A 16,922-nucleotide genomic window follows, 5' to 3' on the forward strand; every position below is an offset into this window, starting at 1 on the left:
AATAAATCGATAACGATACTTTCATCTTCTGTCGTTTCATTCCGGGCGAACGCGGCATAACAGCGAGCGAAAGAAACTGCGAAATCAGCGTGTAACGGTGCAACCAGAAAGTCGCTGATTTATTTGTTTACCGACCCGTAGTCATGAGCCGAAATTTTCGCGACTGAACCTCGCTCGCCGCGAGAGAGAAGCGAAACGAGGGGGATTGGAAAGCGTTACCGTTCCGCCGGGACAACTTTCTTGACATTTTGAAAACTTTTCGATGGATCATCGAGCGAATCCGATTCCGCCGCGAATTCCGAGATGACGTTTCGATATTACCCTCCGTCTTTTCACGGCCGAAATCCACCTCGATACGACGCGCTGTAAAATCACCAGTTATATTGAATCCCCGAAGCGGGGAATTTCATTTTAGCATCCTCGATTTATGTCAATGAGGTTCATAATCGTAACCCGATTCCCAGCGATGTTTTCTTCTCCCCCAAGATTGTGCAATTTCCTGTGTAACAAGTATATACTCGCGTATGGTATTGCGTGAGTTTGACAGCAAACAAAGAGTGCGTTTTACCGTTTACGGCATCACGCTTCTCTTGCTTTCCGTAATTCAACGAATTTGTTAATTCCACCGCGTACGTCGATTTCCTCGATCGTGAATTTTTCAATAGGCTTTTATTAAATCTCCGGCGAATCGGAGAATCGGACCACTGTGTGGTAACTCGAAGAGATTCATCGCGCGGATGTTATTCGATATGTATGCGAATCCATTATCGCACGACTTGACTTGATGCAAACGAAGCGCGCGAAAAAAATGAGTGAACCGTGTCGCTTTCGTTGGACGAAGTAATTCAGATCGAACGCGAAGCCCCTGCGTTGCGCCGGCTAAAAGCATCGGATGACCCACGTAGACGTCGCACCGTGAAATAACAGGGGAGGATATTTTCGTTGTTGCGCGCCGCGCGAAGCGAAGCGAAGGCGGCGGCGGCGGGTCGCGCGGATGGTGTGTAGCCAACGGATGTGAAAACGCAGCTTAAATACATTTCCCGTGCAAAGCTCCGTCCGCCACTTATGTATCTGTGCTTTTAACGGGGTTCGCATTAGGAGGCGAGGACTGTGGGGTAGAAACATAGAGGATAGAGGAGGGCGCGGAGGAGAGCGGCGAACGGAAGGAAGAGACAGGATGGAAGCTGAGCGAAAACGGTGGATGATGAGGTAGATTCCGGGGCGGAATAGGTAGAAGAACAAGCGGAGAAGCTGTATGCCCGGACATACGGGCTCGTAGCAGCGAGGCTGCTTTGCCGAAGCAAATCGCACTTAACGGCACTGGCTCCCAGTAATTCAATTAATCGACGAACAATTTAACGAGCGAACGGGGCGGCGACGAGTAGGTGGGAAAACTTTGCGCTACGAATTAACCCCGCCGTATCCTCGATTGTCTCGATCGGTCTTCCTGAGCGCGCCGAGGCGCGGATAACGCGATTTTAAGTCACGAATAAACGGGGCCCGGGGCTCGGGCAAATATGCGGGGGCGAGAACAGCTCGGGCAAATATATACGCGGGACAAGAACGGCGCGGGGAGGGAGTTAGGAGTTGCCGGTAATTGTGTGTACTTTCCATTTTTGTTAACTATCATCTCGCGCTTCTACAAAGGTACACAGGGCGCCCGGGTTTATTTTTATTAAACAATCCCGTGCGATTTTAACAGAGAATAAATAGATTAATAAGTGAAATAAATAAGAAAATGTTGCGTAACATCTCCGAGCGAGGGAACTAAATATATTGCGTTGAAGGTTTATCACAAAAAAGATTTTTGTACATGCAGATATTACCCAAAGAAAAATTGCACAAAACATTTTTTCGACACAAGGCTCGCTCATGTCAAGCTCGTATGCTCGACACAATTACATTTCTTCCAATCCACCAAAAAATACTTTACGATTTTGGGCTACTTTCATTATTCCGCGATTGATTGTTATTTTTAATTTTGTTACTGGTACGTGTCGTAATAAACGGATGAACATTTTACTGGTTGTTTTGAGATGTATATTAAATTCGAAAGTTCAACATGTCGGGGTGTGTGTTGGTTTTCCCCGCTTTGTTTCGTAATTTATTTAATTGAATTACATCCGAGTTTGTATCAAAAATGACGTAACCGCGCAATCCGTGCGATTACCTTCCCTCGTTGCGAAGGAGTTTGCAATTCCAAGATAGTCCTGGAATTTGAGAAACGGGCAACTTTCGCCAACTCGACCGTGCCGCGCTCCATGAAATTTCGTTACCTCGAGAAATGTTTTTGTCCCGGATATCGAGGAGCCCTATTATTCAAGCTGGTGGAGATATTAACCCACTTACTGCCCGGAATCAAAACAATTGCGTGTTGTGCAATAACAGCGCGCGGCATAAGCTCGCTGCAGATTCAGTTAGCGAACGTTAGTGAACGTAATCAATCTGCATAATGCACGCGTAATCGGGCGTCGTCTCTCCGACGCGGAGATGAGGAAGTAACATACTAAATGGTTCTTTAACGCTAAACGCGTTATTCCTGGCAAAGCGCGGGCACTTTTGCGTGTTTCACGCAATTCAGGATTCCCGTCTTTCCGGGCGCCAGCGCGGTTTATACCATCTCCAGTGCCAATTGCACGATTAATTTTGCGAACGTGACAGACCCGAGCATTTCGCTCGCGGCGTTCGCCAAGCGAGGCTCGGCAATACCAACGGCAAGGATTTTGCAGTCTCGCGGGGTAGGGAGTAATCGAGTTTAGGAAGTTGGGCTTACCGCTCACGAAATATCCAACAACGACGAACGTTCTCCATCCTGGGATCAACCCGGCCGGTTTCTCGAGGCGTGGCAGGTTCAAGGTTGCTTATTAAAATTAGCGCATTGACGGAATATTAAAAAGCGGACCATATCTAGGAAATGAGCTATGTACGGACGAATATGCGAACATTTCTATTAACGGACGGGTTAACGGCAAGTCGCAAAACTAGTGGTTTCTCGTTACGTTTTGTTCGCTTGGCGTCCCTCCAGAATCTCTCCAGTAATTCTCCATCACTCGCAGCTTCCGTACCACCTCCTCCGTCAATCGTCGCCCGGCCTTTTCTCTTCATTTTACGGACGATTACGGCCGAGCGTATCCTCGCACAAGAACATCGATTGCTGCTAGTCTAACGACGAACATTTAGCGAACGTAGCGAAGCTTTATGTATGATTAATGGTTTTTTTTTGTTAAAGATATGTTGTTTTTAGATGTTTATCGCGCTTGAACCTCGTTACTGCGTAACTCTCTAAATTTTGTTTTACGAAAAGCTGGTTTTAATTGACATTATTGCGTATACCAGCATATATGTTTCTTAATGTAGTTTGAGTCTAATGTTCTAGAGCGGCGTGGTATATTACACGACATAAAGCCCTTACATAGTTACACCGCCCATTCTATTATGCAAGGAGAGAGAGAGAGAGAGAGAGAGAGAGAGAGAGAAACCATAAATTATTTGCGTGCAGTCTGGTCAACCCCTATTAGCAAACTCTTACTAATAAGTTGCACTGGATGTTAATTAATTAAAATTAACTCACGTAAACGCGTATCTCTGTTAATTAATATATTTTGATATACTATCTAATTAACTCAATTATTTTAATTTTGTAAAATAATGTAATTTTGAAATTTATTTTTTCATTAAGATGAGTAATTGTTATAGATTTATACATATATGTAATATAAACACAGAGAATATTGTTACGATTGAAAATATATTTGTACATCAAAACGGTAAAGTAAATATTTTATAAAATATGACCAACTGTGTAAAACCTAGTAATTTGTTCAAAACAAATCTATCTTGTATTATTATTGTGTTAATTAATAATAAAATTAATTATTAAAAAATTTCTTATTAAAAAATGAGTAATTATCTAAATTAAAATTCAGTTCATATATAAACTGGCCAAAAATGTGGGAACCCTTCTTCTTTCATATCAAGATAACTTAAATAAAGTGTTATCTAGTTTTAGCGCGTAAAATAACGTCTCAAACATATATTTCTTGCACAAGTTTTCCGTGCAATTTTCGGGAAAAAACACGTAGGGTGGCATCGTCCTCGCTGAGGCGCGCCCTCGTTTCACGGCGGAGATCGTTGTCGCGACTCTGGAAATATCTTAGGCAAACAGCGACGTTCCTCCTGGAACATACGCGGAGAATTTCAATCTCGCGTAGTCGACGCGGAAGTCGCCAACGTTGCTCAACTTCGGCGTAGCTCGGTTGCCGGCGCACGTGCTAGGAAACAATGGTCGACGAAGCCGTTGAAAGTTCGTCCCTGCAGGGGCCGACCTCCAGGCAGATCGGCCGACCTCCTCTACCTTTGACAACTTGGACAGTTAGCAGTGTGCGGCCCGTTATAGGATTGTCCCGCGATATCGAGGCCGACCGCGAGCGTCACGAGCCTCTCCGAATTCGCGACAATTACCGCGGAGAACTCATACTGTACCATCGCCACGCTGCGGCGTTACAGAAATATCGCGCCGCGTGTGTCTCGCCGCCGTATTGGAATTCCTTCCGGAATGCGCGTCTCCGCTTTCCGGCTCGTAGTCGTATCGTGGAATCGCATATATACGGCTGGAAATCGCGAATGCCAACATTCTAGACGGAACACGTCCCGCATATATAGTCCCGGGTACATAGTCTGACAGTAACTTCGTGTATGCTGGTATAATATCGTAAAGTGTGCGTTCGTATTAGCTATTACCTACACCTACATGCACGTACATGTGATTCTTAATATTGGTAGGTATAATAATTCAATCGCAACGGACTAATATCTTCGAATTAGGTTGAGATTAATGCAATAGCGTAATGGCAATGATAAAATTGACGATTATTATAAGCTCGTTGAAAAATAATAACTCTGCGACTTGAAATATAAAGTTTAAACAGCGATGATCGGACAATAAATTGAACCGCAATATGGATTGTTGCAAAGTGCTATGGCGCGTTAAATTTAGGATATATATTTTACTCGTTGCGGCAATACAAACAAATATATGCAATTGGCAATAATTAAAGCTCCTGCAGACCGCGCGACGCATTATGACGAATTGATTTTCCCATTACACAATAAGTTCAATCGTTTCGTCGTTAATCATGAATATCATTAGTACTTGATAAATGAAATAAAATTACATTAATAGCACGTTTATTCGATGCGCATCGGCCATCGTTCCATTGTAATTACCCGTTTCGCGCGCGCCCCGTTGTGCTCTACGGTACATAAAATCTAATGATGTGAATTGTCAGAGAGGCGGCATTAATCGGCTGCACTTTTCTGGAATAGGTAAAATTGTTAACATCATTTATCACTTTTCGAGGTTCGTATAATTCTATAGTCGACGCCCGGGATAAAAGACACTGGCAATCCGTAATTTCGTCCTCCCATTGCCCTCGTTCGTTAAATTCTATTAATTAGCGACAGCTCCGCTTTGAAACAGAAGTATTAATTAATTATTGTAGAAAGACAAAGTTATCGAATTCAGTATATTTTATGCGAATGTTATTTAATGTTTCGTGCGACAAGGTACGTGTGTGAAGGCAAAAGGATTCTACTTGATTATCGTTACTTTCTAATTAGTCCTTTTTACCTCTCAATTCATGCGAAATTATATCAAATAGCATTTAAATACCAACCTACCGTTTCTACCGTTATCATTTTATAAAGCACGAGCTCCACGTAGCAATTCTGTTTTATAAATAGCGTACTGTAGCTATTAGTTGCGTGACTTTCCCGTTTGGAACGTAAGGACCAACACGTGCGATAAGGCCAATAAGCTTAAATATCGAGAAAATAGGAAGCATTTTGCTATCTTGCGAGTTTTGCTATCGTACTTTGCTGTCGTATATTAGAGCGAGCGATAAAAATGTAACATCACAGAAGAAATTTCGAAGAGAAAGGGGCTAAATGGAGATGACACAGGAGCGTAATAGCTATAAATGTTACCTATAAAGGATTCAGCTATCGGGCGACATCCGTTAAAATTAAAGCGCCATTAGGAGGGTATTGGTTGTTAGCGTTGTTCGTGCTCACGTTCGTTACTTGCGCTTGCATCGTGAGATGCACTGTGATATGCGCAAGTGCGACAGGATGCAGGGATATGAGACAACGGCGTTATACTGCACCATTGCAAAGCTGCACAATGCGGGCACGTCCACGGAAAATCGGATTTCACCCTCAGGCTGCATGCACACGCAACCAACGACGAAAAAAAAAAATAATAACTCAGGCGCGCGCTTGTTCATCATCGGACTTGTTCCCCCTCGATACTTCGTATCGTCGGCTTTTACTTTCCCGGTTTCTCGAAAATATTTAAATAATATAACATGTCATTATTTGTCGTGCGAGTTAGAAGTAAACGTCAAGGGAAAAGTATCGAACAAATTAATTATAATAATTAGGAGAGAGAGAGAGAGAGAGAGAGAGAGAGAGAAATAGTTTTATAAGTAAATTATGAATAAATAATAAACGAGAGACAGTTTTGAACATATAGTTTCGAGAAAATAATTAATTTTTTTTATAACAGGAACCGTATCGAAGGTATTATTACAGATTTTATTAAAAACTTAAAAGTTTTTACTTGAAATTGACTTAAAACATGTAAAATCAATTTATATTAAACTACTTTTCTTTCCTTTACATCAAAAGCACAATACTGATAATTGATGAATACATATTTTTGCAATACATCGATATCTTGCGGTATTGAAAAATACTTTTATTAGAAATGGTAAGAAGAAAATAGAAGAATCTAAGTTATAAAGCTTAATAAATTACAAAACATATCTTAATAATAATTTAACTTAAATCTTTTACTACTATATTATTATTGTTACGTCAACATGTCAATATCAATTAGTATTTACAAATTAATATATTGTGCTTGATCAACGAGAGTTTTCATAAACATTATGCTCGACCGCATCCTGTTAATTATTGTAGCTCGAACTAATTAGAGTATAACAAGCAACAAAATCAATTATGAAAATACAAGAGTAATCTTCTACGAAAAATTTTTTCCTCGCATGCCAGTGCTCCATTTTTACCGTGCTATTATTTTCGTTTTTATACTCGCTATCATCGTTAATCTACAGCAAAATGGCAAATCCGTTGGATAAAAACGAGCGTAAATCCCAAAGTAATCTGAATCCGTATGAAACTTACCTTCTTCAAAAAAGGTAAAAACAAACGCCAAGTGTACGCGCTGTGTATTAACTGTATTTCATTTGTATTTTCTACAAAATAATGAAATTAAGAGGTTTACACCAAGTGAATATGATAAAGTAATAATAATAATTAAAAAAAGTAATTTTTGGTTAAAGTTATTGTATCATGTGGCGACGAAAATTTGTGTATTTCAGAGTGTAGTTAGAATATATAATTAAATTAATGCGAAACTGTTGCTTCTGCTAGTATCGTTTATTCTTTAAAAAATTTTTTTGAAATAGAAATATTTCTTATAAATATTTTGTTTAAAAAATTAGATAGGAATTTCTGGAAACAAATAAAGTTAATGAAAAAACTTAAAGGACTTATTGAAATTTAATAATATTTTAAAAACTTATGTTTTCTAGACTCTAGAAGATTGAAATATAAAATTTTCAATAACTTTATAATGTTTTAATAAGAAATAATTTTAACATTTATATTAGCTCCCTCAATAAGATACTTATTTCTGCAAAAATCAACAGTCTTTGAATTTTTTACATAAATTATAACATTTAGACACGTGCGCAGACAGAAAAGTGTACAATTAAGAAATAAATCTAAATCTGTGCCAGATATAAAAGTTTCTTGAATTTCACAGATTATTAGCAATATTTGCGTAAACAAATGCGTAACTCGCTACGGGAGGAGGAAAACGTCGCGACGCTGTTTTTGCATATAATATCCTCAAAAGGGTCGCAAGCTGGACGTGCCAACGTCCTTCAGTTCGAACCGAAGAATTACGAGCTCGTTTCTGGCCAGCGACATAAGCTCGTAAATTTACGTTGCCTGCCTACGTTGGATTTTATATGCATTTTCCATCAGGCTCGTCTTCTCTTTCGGCGTGTCACCGATGATTTTTGCTCTTATCTGCACGCGCGCGGCAAACGTGTGCGTTTTCGCCACAGTATAAACGACGGTATCAATAAACGGTCCATAAAATTGTCGAATTTATCGGTGTGTCGATAATCTCTCCCCGTCGTATTTTTTCGTCGGCTTTTTTTTTCGCGAGCGCACACGGCTCGCGGTTTACCCCGTCGACGCGGATCGCGCTGAGCCGGGAACGTACGGGCTGATTACAAATTCGAATTCGAGTCGCCGCTTGCGCAATCGATATCGCGATAAACGAAAATGTGTCTCCGCTTCCGAGATACATCGTTGCGACAGCTCGATACCGCGACTGTGATTCAAGAGCGCACGCCGCGCTTTCGAGCGTGCGTTGAAATATTTACGACGTTCCAGTCAGTTTGTTTGTTATTGCATGCTTATGTTATCGAGTGATATATGACATGCACCAACTGTCTCTTCAATATTATAAATGCAAAATTTTTCCAATGTTATAAAAATCCGAGGTTTTCTTGCGACACGACATAAAGATGTGCTTTTTAAAGCGGGTGATATATTTTAGGAGACTATATCAATAATATACGTATTCAAAGTTGAAAAATGTTATTACGAAGCTGCAGCCCACATGTACGTACAAATATCTTTTATATCAAAATTTTATGTCACGTTTTTCGGTTTAATGATATAAGCATTGTAGAGATAGGTCTTTTGCCTCACTTTAAATTGCAGGAATGTACCGAAATTTTATTTCATTTTTTTACGCAAAATATAAGGGTTTAAATAAAATAACTGGAAAAAGGATAGACAGAAAGAGAGTTCTTTCAGGGTTTCCTGAATTACGTCCCCCTTAAATTTTTCAATGCCCGCGTTGCTGCTTTCGTCGAATGGAGAATATCGTAAAAAAATTTCTGGCGCGTGGTTAGTTCGCTAAGATTTTTATCGGAATCGCGGTATTGGATGGACTGGACGGGAGATATAAGGGCGACCGGTTATCCGGCAGGTAGGTAGGTGATCCTCGAAACGATCCTGGATCTAGCGCGACAGAAATCCGAGATATGAAAAGTCCGCGTTGCGGTTTCGCCATTGAGAAAACGCACCGGTGGATGAAAGTATCTTACAGCGTGGCAACAAAGCCGTACTAAAGCCGCCAAGTTAAACGAAAGTCCGTAAAGACTGATTCAGTCGTGACGTTGAAAACGCAATACCACCGCCTGCCATCTCATAGGTTTGCCCAAGAAAAACATTTTCGCGACAACTCCGCACACATCGGATGTTGACATTATCCATGATCGATATACCCCGCGTTTCCTGAATGATATATTCAAAACCTGGCACGAAATTATACTATTACATCGTTGACGTATTATTGAGTAAGTGGGACGATTTTGAGAAAGCACTTTGTTTTAAATGTCATGCGCGTGATGGACACCCTTTGCAATATTTATGCTTGCACTTCCTAGATTACTGATTAAAAATACAAATAAAATTGTGTATATTTGACGTGTTTAACGAGAAAACTTTTTGAAAACGTAATCTATTACACATATAATTTTCATGTATAAATAATAATAAACACGACAAATAAATGTAAGAAGATATATAGATAATATAGAAATGAGACTTACATTTTTAAATTAATTATCAAATGATTATTCGAATAGTTTCTCTTATCGTTTTGTATTAATATTAATTATTCAACATCGAACGTGCACAGGATGCGGATGATTTTATTCGCGCTCAGTAAGTAGCGTGATAACGGTGAGCAAGAATTTGGAGATATTTACACGTGTCAAAGAAATCGGAGCAAACTGTCTCGTCGTTACGGCGAGTCAACGAAGCTGTTTCTTCCGGTTACCGCCGCTGGTTGCACACGGCCAGCATCCCGCATGAGTATCGCACCTGTGCTGTTGCTAAACGCGTACGTACGAAACGCAGACGATGCATGCAGCGACTACGGAATCCCTGCATTGCAATTTATGCTGATTTATATGCGCGACGGCTTGCAGTAGGAACCTACAACGGCGCTTGCAACCCGATTGTCTCTTTCTATCTCTCTTCTCCTCCCTCCCTTCCCCCCTCTCTCTCTCTCTCTTTCTCTACCTTTCCTTTATGGATATATATATATATATATATATTTCGATTTATTTATACTTTGTTTTCTAATTCTATACCTATGTGCACTGTTATCGTCGCGCATTGCAAGTTAGTTAGGACCTAGAAACTAACACCGACCATTAACGAGATTGCCGGACTTCGTATTTTTACCACATCTCTTTCGTGTGAAGCTTCGAATAATATGTCGGTATTTTTATTGAATCTATTTCCCTCTCTTTTTATATGTCGAAATATGCATTCCGTGAAAAACAATTTCGACTGAGCTTCGCAAAATACCTCGCACGTGAAAATTTTTAAAGTAATACCGGTAACGTTGTATTTTATTATTCTCACTCTGCAAACGGACGTTATTTTTTCGCTGTTTTCCTTACCGGGTGATATTTTGCACCCGATTCTTGGGCTAAAAGCTTGGGGAAAAAGCTCGCGGTGATAATCTTTAATAATGATAAAGCCATCACGCACATTTGCGGTCTCAGCAATAAATAATGAAGATGGGTTGGCCCGTCCGACCCTCTTCGTGTCCTACTACTGATATGTATCTGTTTACACGATCCCTTCTTCTTCACTGCCGCGCGTGCTTATTCAAACGTGTCTACATCCACCCCGGCGTTTGCCCGACCGCCATTTCTACGCCATCCACCTAGTTGGCACGATCCCCCATGAAACGCCCGGACCAGTTCTCTTGGTACATATACAACAAAGGACGACGTTCCTCACTGAATGCTAATTGACACCCAACCACAACGACCTATGCTAAATTCTGTCCCAAAATTTCGTCTGCGTCGTGCAGCTAAGCATTATTATTAGTTCGATGTTTCTCGAATTAGCCTCGCTGCAAACTTGCCGAATATTAATTCAAGATATTTCTAAACGTGACTTTTTAATGGAAAAGTCAGTTGCAATTTAAGCATAATTATAATTTGATTTATTATTACAGCTTTAATTACTAATTATTTTCTCTTTTTTAACATCTGTGCTTATATGTACTAAGCATATATTTAAAATGTGTATACAATATATATGAAATTCAAATTATTAAAATACAATTATTTTTCTAAATTTTTTAAAATAATTATATCAATACTTTCAATATTGAAGACTTAAAGAACAATAATGGATAGATTGATCTCGTTCATAATGTAGATACAGTTGTTTGCCTCCTTCCGATATAGAATTTCAACGCATAACCAGGCCAGAACTGTCAGCCGGCAATCTAGAATAATTAATATTTCGTTATTAATAATTAAATTACGCCCCATTCGCCATAATTAATACCAGTCAATCTCGAATAAATAAAGGATCATTTTATAAATTTCATATAAATAGAGAGAGGGAGAGAGACTGTAATTTATTTTACTTATTTTATATCAATTTAACTGATGAACGTGAAATAAAACGTGGACCAGACGTGCGACTTATTTCCCCCTGGAATTTGTACAGCGGCATCAGCGGAAGTTTGCTTAAAAACTCCAATAGCCATTGCAGCCGTCGCACAGTCTCGTAACTTTGCAAATTCACTCAAGCTTTGTGACGAACTCTGCCTTTTTCTTTCTATCTCCCTTTCTCTCTCTTTTTCTTTCAATACCTGTCTCTCGGGTCGTCACTACCCATCGAACTTGATATTCGCTTTCTGAATTGATATTCTTTCTGAATAATCCTCAAACCTTCCGCAGCTTTCTCTCTTCGATGACATTTCGACAACGATAATAAAATAGAAATGATCGCCTTTCTCTTCTCTTTGCGCGCACGAGAGTTTACAGACTTTTTATGCCATGGATGAATTTCGACGAGATCTCCGGCGAAATAAAAAATAACGATCCTAACGGGAGTGAGACGGGTATGATAATTTAATTTCCGATAAGCTTCACCTCGGCCTGGGCGCTGCTTCAAGTGAGAAACCAGGCAGAGAGAGCCCTTGTTAATCGGTAACTTGCCCTTCATTCATATCCTCCCCCTTTCTCATATCGACGCCGGTAATATAAATAAAAATGTAATAAAAATAGATATACTTGTGATGAGACGGTGGGTGGCGGCAGACAAGATAAAGACGTGGCCTTTCTTGTCTCATAATATAAATTGCGCCATAAAAGTATAATATATAGATATAAAAAGTTGATATTGCCTCTCGAGACGATCAACGCTACTTAAGATCGACACTTTCCATCCGATAATTCAGCTTATCGCGAAAAAATTATTATTTAATTGTTAGAGGTTCTTACAGCTTCTCAAGTTTTAAGCGTTCTCGTAATTAGATTTTTCCGTCAAATTTTTCTTAAGGAAAAGTCGACCCCAAGTTCATCGTGGAATTATGAAGGATGAGCCAATATGTCTAAAACATTCTTTATAAACGTCATCTTCATCTGATTAATTAATTCCTTCGCGTACAATAATGCAGAGCAGAATGTCGGAGAGAAAAAAGACATCGGAGAAGGAAAGAAAGGAATTGTAATTAGATCGCGTTCTTTTCGCGAGCTTCTTTTCTGTTTTGTAGCTTTCTTTATTATTACATTACAATGATATTTCTCTTTTATAACAAAAGCTTTTAATACCTCATGTTCGTATCACTGGAGATGCACCCGACAGTTCGATATGCATGTTTCATAAAATCATACGTAATTTTCGGATTCTAGCATTTTTTTATACATCCAAAACGAGGTAGTTTATTCTCTGTTCTCGCTTAATTAATTGTAAGATCTCTTAAGTTCTTAAACTACGACGGCCTTAGTCTTAAGTAGTTATTCACGATTGACGAATATCGAGAAGAGTTACGAAGGGCACATCATTTTTTTCTGATTTAAACCATTTTTTTAGAATTGTAATTAAACGTATGGATATATATAATTGATAATATTTACATAATTATTTCTTTTGTCAATATAAATCTAAACTAATGTTAATTTTTAATTTTTTATATAAATACTCTGAGAGAATAGTTAGAATCATTTTAAATAGATACAGATTTTATAGAACTCTTCTCCGAAGCAAAGATTAGTCCTTATTTCTGACATGTGCGATTAGCAGTCACCCTTTATTTGTCCCATTGTATCTCGATTAGCAATTCGCTCTTTTGCATCCGGCCGCGCGACATGTTTACACAACATTATCTCCCGACTAATGGATCGCGACGATGTCTGAGACGCGGCAGCTCCCTTAAGCCGAAGGGGCAAATTCTGAAAAATCGTCCCGGACCTTTTTACACGCCCTTCGCCATCGAGCGTATATCATCGCCAAAGCCGATAAGCCTTCACGCCGGCGAGTCTTGTTATTAAGGCCTAAGGAGAGAAGGCACCCGTGGTGTCGGGAGAATATAATCGGGAAATGACTCTGCTGCGACGTATAATTTATGACAGCCGCTGCCCCGTTCGAAAAGTCGATCGCCATTCTACCGCATGGACCGCTGATTGTTTCGCGATTATCGATTTTCGCTTCTCGCGAAGGAAGCCGTTTTCGTATAGGAGAAATCCGGACCCTTACACGCCGGAATCGTCTCTTCTCGTAAATATATATTTCCTATTTCATTTTATTTATTCCTCGCCGTACATATCGTACACATTTGACTGTTATTGCGGTAATAAATTTACCCGTACACGCACGAGCACCGCTTTACATAATTCCTCTCGATCGAATTCAGCACATGCTCGCGAGCACATAGATTTTCTGGCGAAAGAGAGTATTTCCTCCCACGATCCAACAAATACCCTGTACGCGTCCCTTGTCATCCCTCGTCGCTGCTCGACCTCGTTATCTTCGTTATACTTGTCCGTCACGTAACAACGAGTCCGTTAAACTAACGTGTAGTCATTAAGGCACTGATGGGAAAAGGGCGGAGATAATTTATTACGTCTTTCCTGCGAATTTTCTATATTCGACGTTTTGTCCCACGGGTGAATTCGCTATATATTTTCAGATATCCGAGTGAAGAGAGAACCCCTCCTTTTACTGCGCGAGAGAATAAAGATGAACATGTGAATTTTTCAGGTAAAAGAGGAGAAATGAGGAAACGCGTAGGGTCGGGTGCGGTCGGAGCGTATATTATTCCTGGAGAAATACTTATACATTTTTTATGCTACGTCGCTTAAAGTGCCGCTACGGCGCTGTCGAAATTACGACGACGACGGCAACGGCGATGGAGGAGTACTCTTATGTCATGTCCTTGAACACCTGTCGCTACTTTCACGCCTTGTTACACGAATTACGTTTCTCAAATCGATCGATTCGGCTACATTGTCTATCTAATCTAGCGGGACACGAGAGGGGCGTAGTAGATCAATAACATTAATTACGCTAATTGCATCTATTCAGACCAAAGCACCGATCTTTCGTTCGACCGGCAGGATAGAATAGCGGATGTGGATGATAAATTCTTGGTTCTGATATTAACGTCATCGAAAAAATCCTGTATATTTTCTTTTTCTACCCGATTGTGTCTTTTCTTCTTATATAAAAAGAAGAACGGCCAAATTTCCTAGCACTCGTCACGAGATATGACGGCTCTCATAAAGATCGTAGGAACTCTGCGTGGTGCGCGTGCACGAAGAAATATTATTACCTGAGAAAATGCCTCGGGGAGAAAAGTCGACGCGTACGAATAACAGCGGGATGGAGGGACGGTAAAGTCTATTATGTCGCTTGCCATTATGAATAATGCCATGTGACGCGTTTCGCCGTCTAGAAGGATGGATCGTTACGTGGGTGCGCGAGGTACAATGCCTAATGAAGTAACGTGGCCGCCAGGAGAAAGTAACGTGCATGTCCCCGGTAAAAGGCTTTTGACGGGGGACTTAAATCTATCAGCCGCAAAAACATTTTTTATAAAACTATCAGAGAAGAAGTGATAAGCACGGATGAAATGGTCATATAGAGAAAATGCAGAGGGGAAAAAGGCCGGGAAAGAGTGGGCGAATATTCATTCGCTTCGTCAACCTTCATCAGTTAGTACGAATGAGGACTACTTATCTAATTGTAAGACACGCGCTAACTTAATGAAATATCTGTCAAAATATGCAAATGCGTATTTCAGTCGTCAAAAAGTCGCGGTAATGCTATCGTAATTTACTCGTATCGACATGTGTAAAACGATGAATGCAGAGCGATAAGTTGATGGAATTATTCAAACCGCGTGTGTCTCACTATGGCGCTGAAACTTAAATCCAAGAATTCTGACATTAATAAAAGCCCGGATTTCGATTTGCGACTGAGTTTACGTCGCAAATAAGTCACTCGATCCTCGATTAGTGATCTCAACCGCGAACGGTGCTGCCTGTCGTGCTTGCTGCGGAATCGGTGAATAAGCCATTGAAACCTCCGTAAAGCTACAAGATCCGTCTTCTGTGCTGGCGCATCCGTTCCTTTGAACGTCGCTTGTGTTCCTCGACATCTCGTGGCCGACGAGCCTCTCGGTGGTGGCGACGGCGGGCCACTCGAGTTCCGCTCTGTGGTCTTCGCGCGGTTTGATTCTCCTCCGCTTTCCGCGCGCTCGACCGCGTTTCCAATTCGGTTCACGCGTCTTCAAGATGCCCGATGCACCGCGACGGCCGAGTCGCGCGCGAAGAAGGAAAAAGCGAAGGAATCCGACGCCTGGTCGGTCTTCTACTACTGTATAGTGGACTCCTGAAGATTGTGCAAGTGAGCGTAGAGACCATCGGCCTCCATCAGATCGTCGTGAGTGCCCATCTCGGCCACGGATCCCCGATCGAGCACGCAGATCACGTCGGCGTTCCTTATAGTGGCCAGACGGTGGGCTATGGTGATACACGTTCTGTTCTGCATGGCCTTGTCCAGGGCCGCCTGCACGACCTGCACGCAGAAAATATCGGTTAATGCGATAGGCTGTTTCCCGGGGACACGTCGTCGACAACGGCGACGGGAATATAAATGTAAACGATCGTTAGGTTGGCTATCATTTTATACATTTTGTTCATCGGCAAAGATCTCATACGAGAGATTAAAATGGAGATGTTGTTCTCGGAATTTAATATATAGAATTGTTCGAATAATCGTTTAGGAAAAATCTTCTGTTCCAGTATATTTTTATACGAATTAATATCGAGGTGTACCCGAGAATTAATCGCTTGCGTTGGAATAATGTATCTCTTGTATCATTTAAAAAAGCCACAATTACAAACAGAGAATTATCTCCCCTTACAGAATTTATGTCTCTAACGCGATATAAAAAATTATTCACTGCTTATGCAATTTATTTTTGAAATAGTATGCTATAAATTTTAACTTTCGGTATCGCGCGTTGCATATATATATATATATATATATGACATCCATTACGCAAAGCGGGACGTGCTGCGTGGTAGTGTAGAAGTGTTAAAAACAAATTAACATTAATAATACAACGTCGCGCGTACATGTTCCTTGTGCGTTCCCAGGGTATAAATTATTCAGCACATCTTCCCAAAACTAATCCCGTAAACGCTGAGTAATTAGCGCGAGCGGGCGTGTTAACGCGGAACACAATTTAAATCAGGGAAGCGATTCGGGCGCGACGCTTAGAGGGGCTAATCGAACGTAAGCACTTTCCCGTTTTACGGGACCCGACGACAAACGGAGGGATGGGCGACGTCGTGGGATCGTGTTCCGAGAGAGAGAAAGAGAGAGGGAGAGAGGGAGAGAGAGATAGAGAGGGGGGAAGAGGGTCGATACGGAAACAATATTGCCGCGAAATTCATTTGGCCGCGACGAAGTCGTTTCCCGACAGGGGTGCA

General features: G+C 40.7%; 1 protein-coding gene and 1 long non-coding RNA gene across 11 annotated transcripts in view; one reads left to right on the plus strand and one right to left on the minus strand.

The window, feature by feature from the left end:
* The window catches only part of LOC139817545 (uncharacterized), a 205,402-nt gene that overhangs the window by 132,024 nt on the left and 56,456 nt on the right, over nucleotides 1-16,922 (plus strand). The gene's annotated exons all lie outside the window — the stretch shown is intronic.
* Mdr49 (Multi drug resistance 49) overlaps nucleotides 12,680-16,922 on the minus strand; it is a 53,563-nt gene continuing 49,320 nt past the window's right edge. For all 9 annotated transcript variants that reach the window (XM_071785732.1, XM_071785734.1, XM_071785726.1 and 6 more), the window contains one exon: nucleotides 12,680-16,002. In XM_071785732.1, the coding sequence (XP_071641833.1) occupies nucleotides 15,799-16,002 (204 nt within the window). In that variant the 3' untranslated portion in view covers nucleotides 12,680-15,798. The remainder of the gene's footprint in view (nucleotides 16,003-16,922) is intronic.

Source organism: Temnothorax longispinosus, chromosome 8, assembly GCF_030848805.1.
Source record: "Temnothorax longispinosus isolate EJ_2023e chromosome 8, Tlon_JGU_v1, whole genome shotgun sequence".
In the NCBI taxonomy this organism is placed as follows: Eukaryota; Metazoa; Arthropoda; class Insecta; order Hymenoptera; family Formicidae; genus Temnothorax; species Temnothorax longispinosus.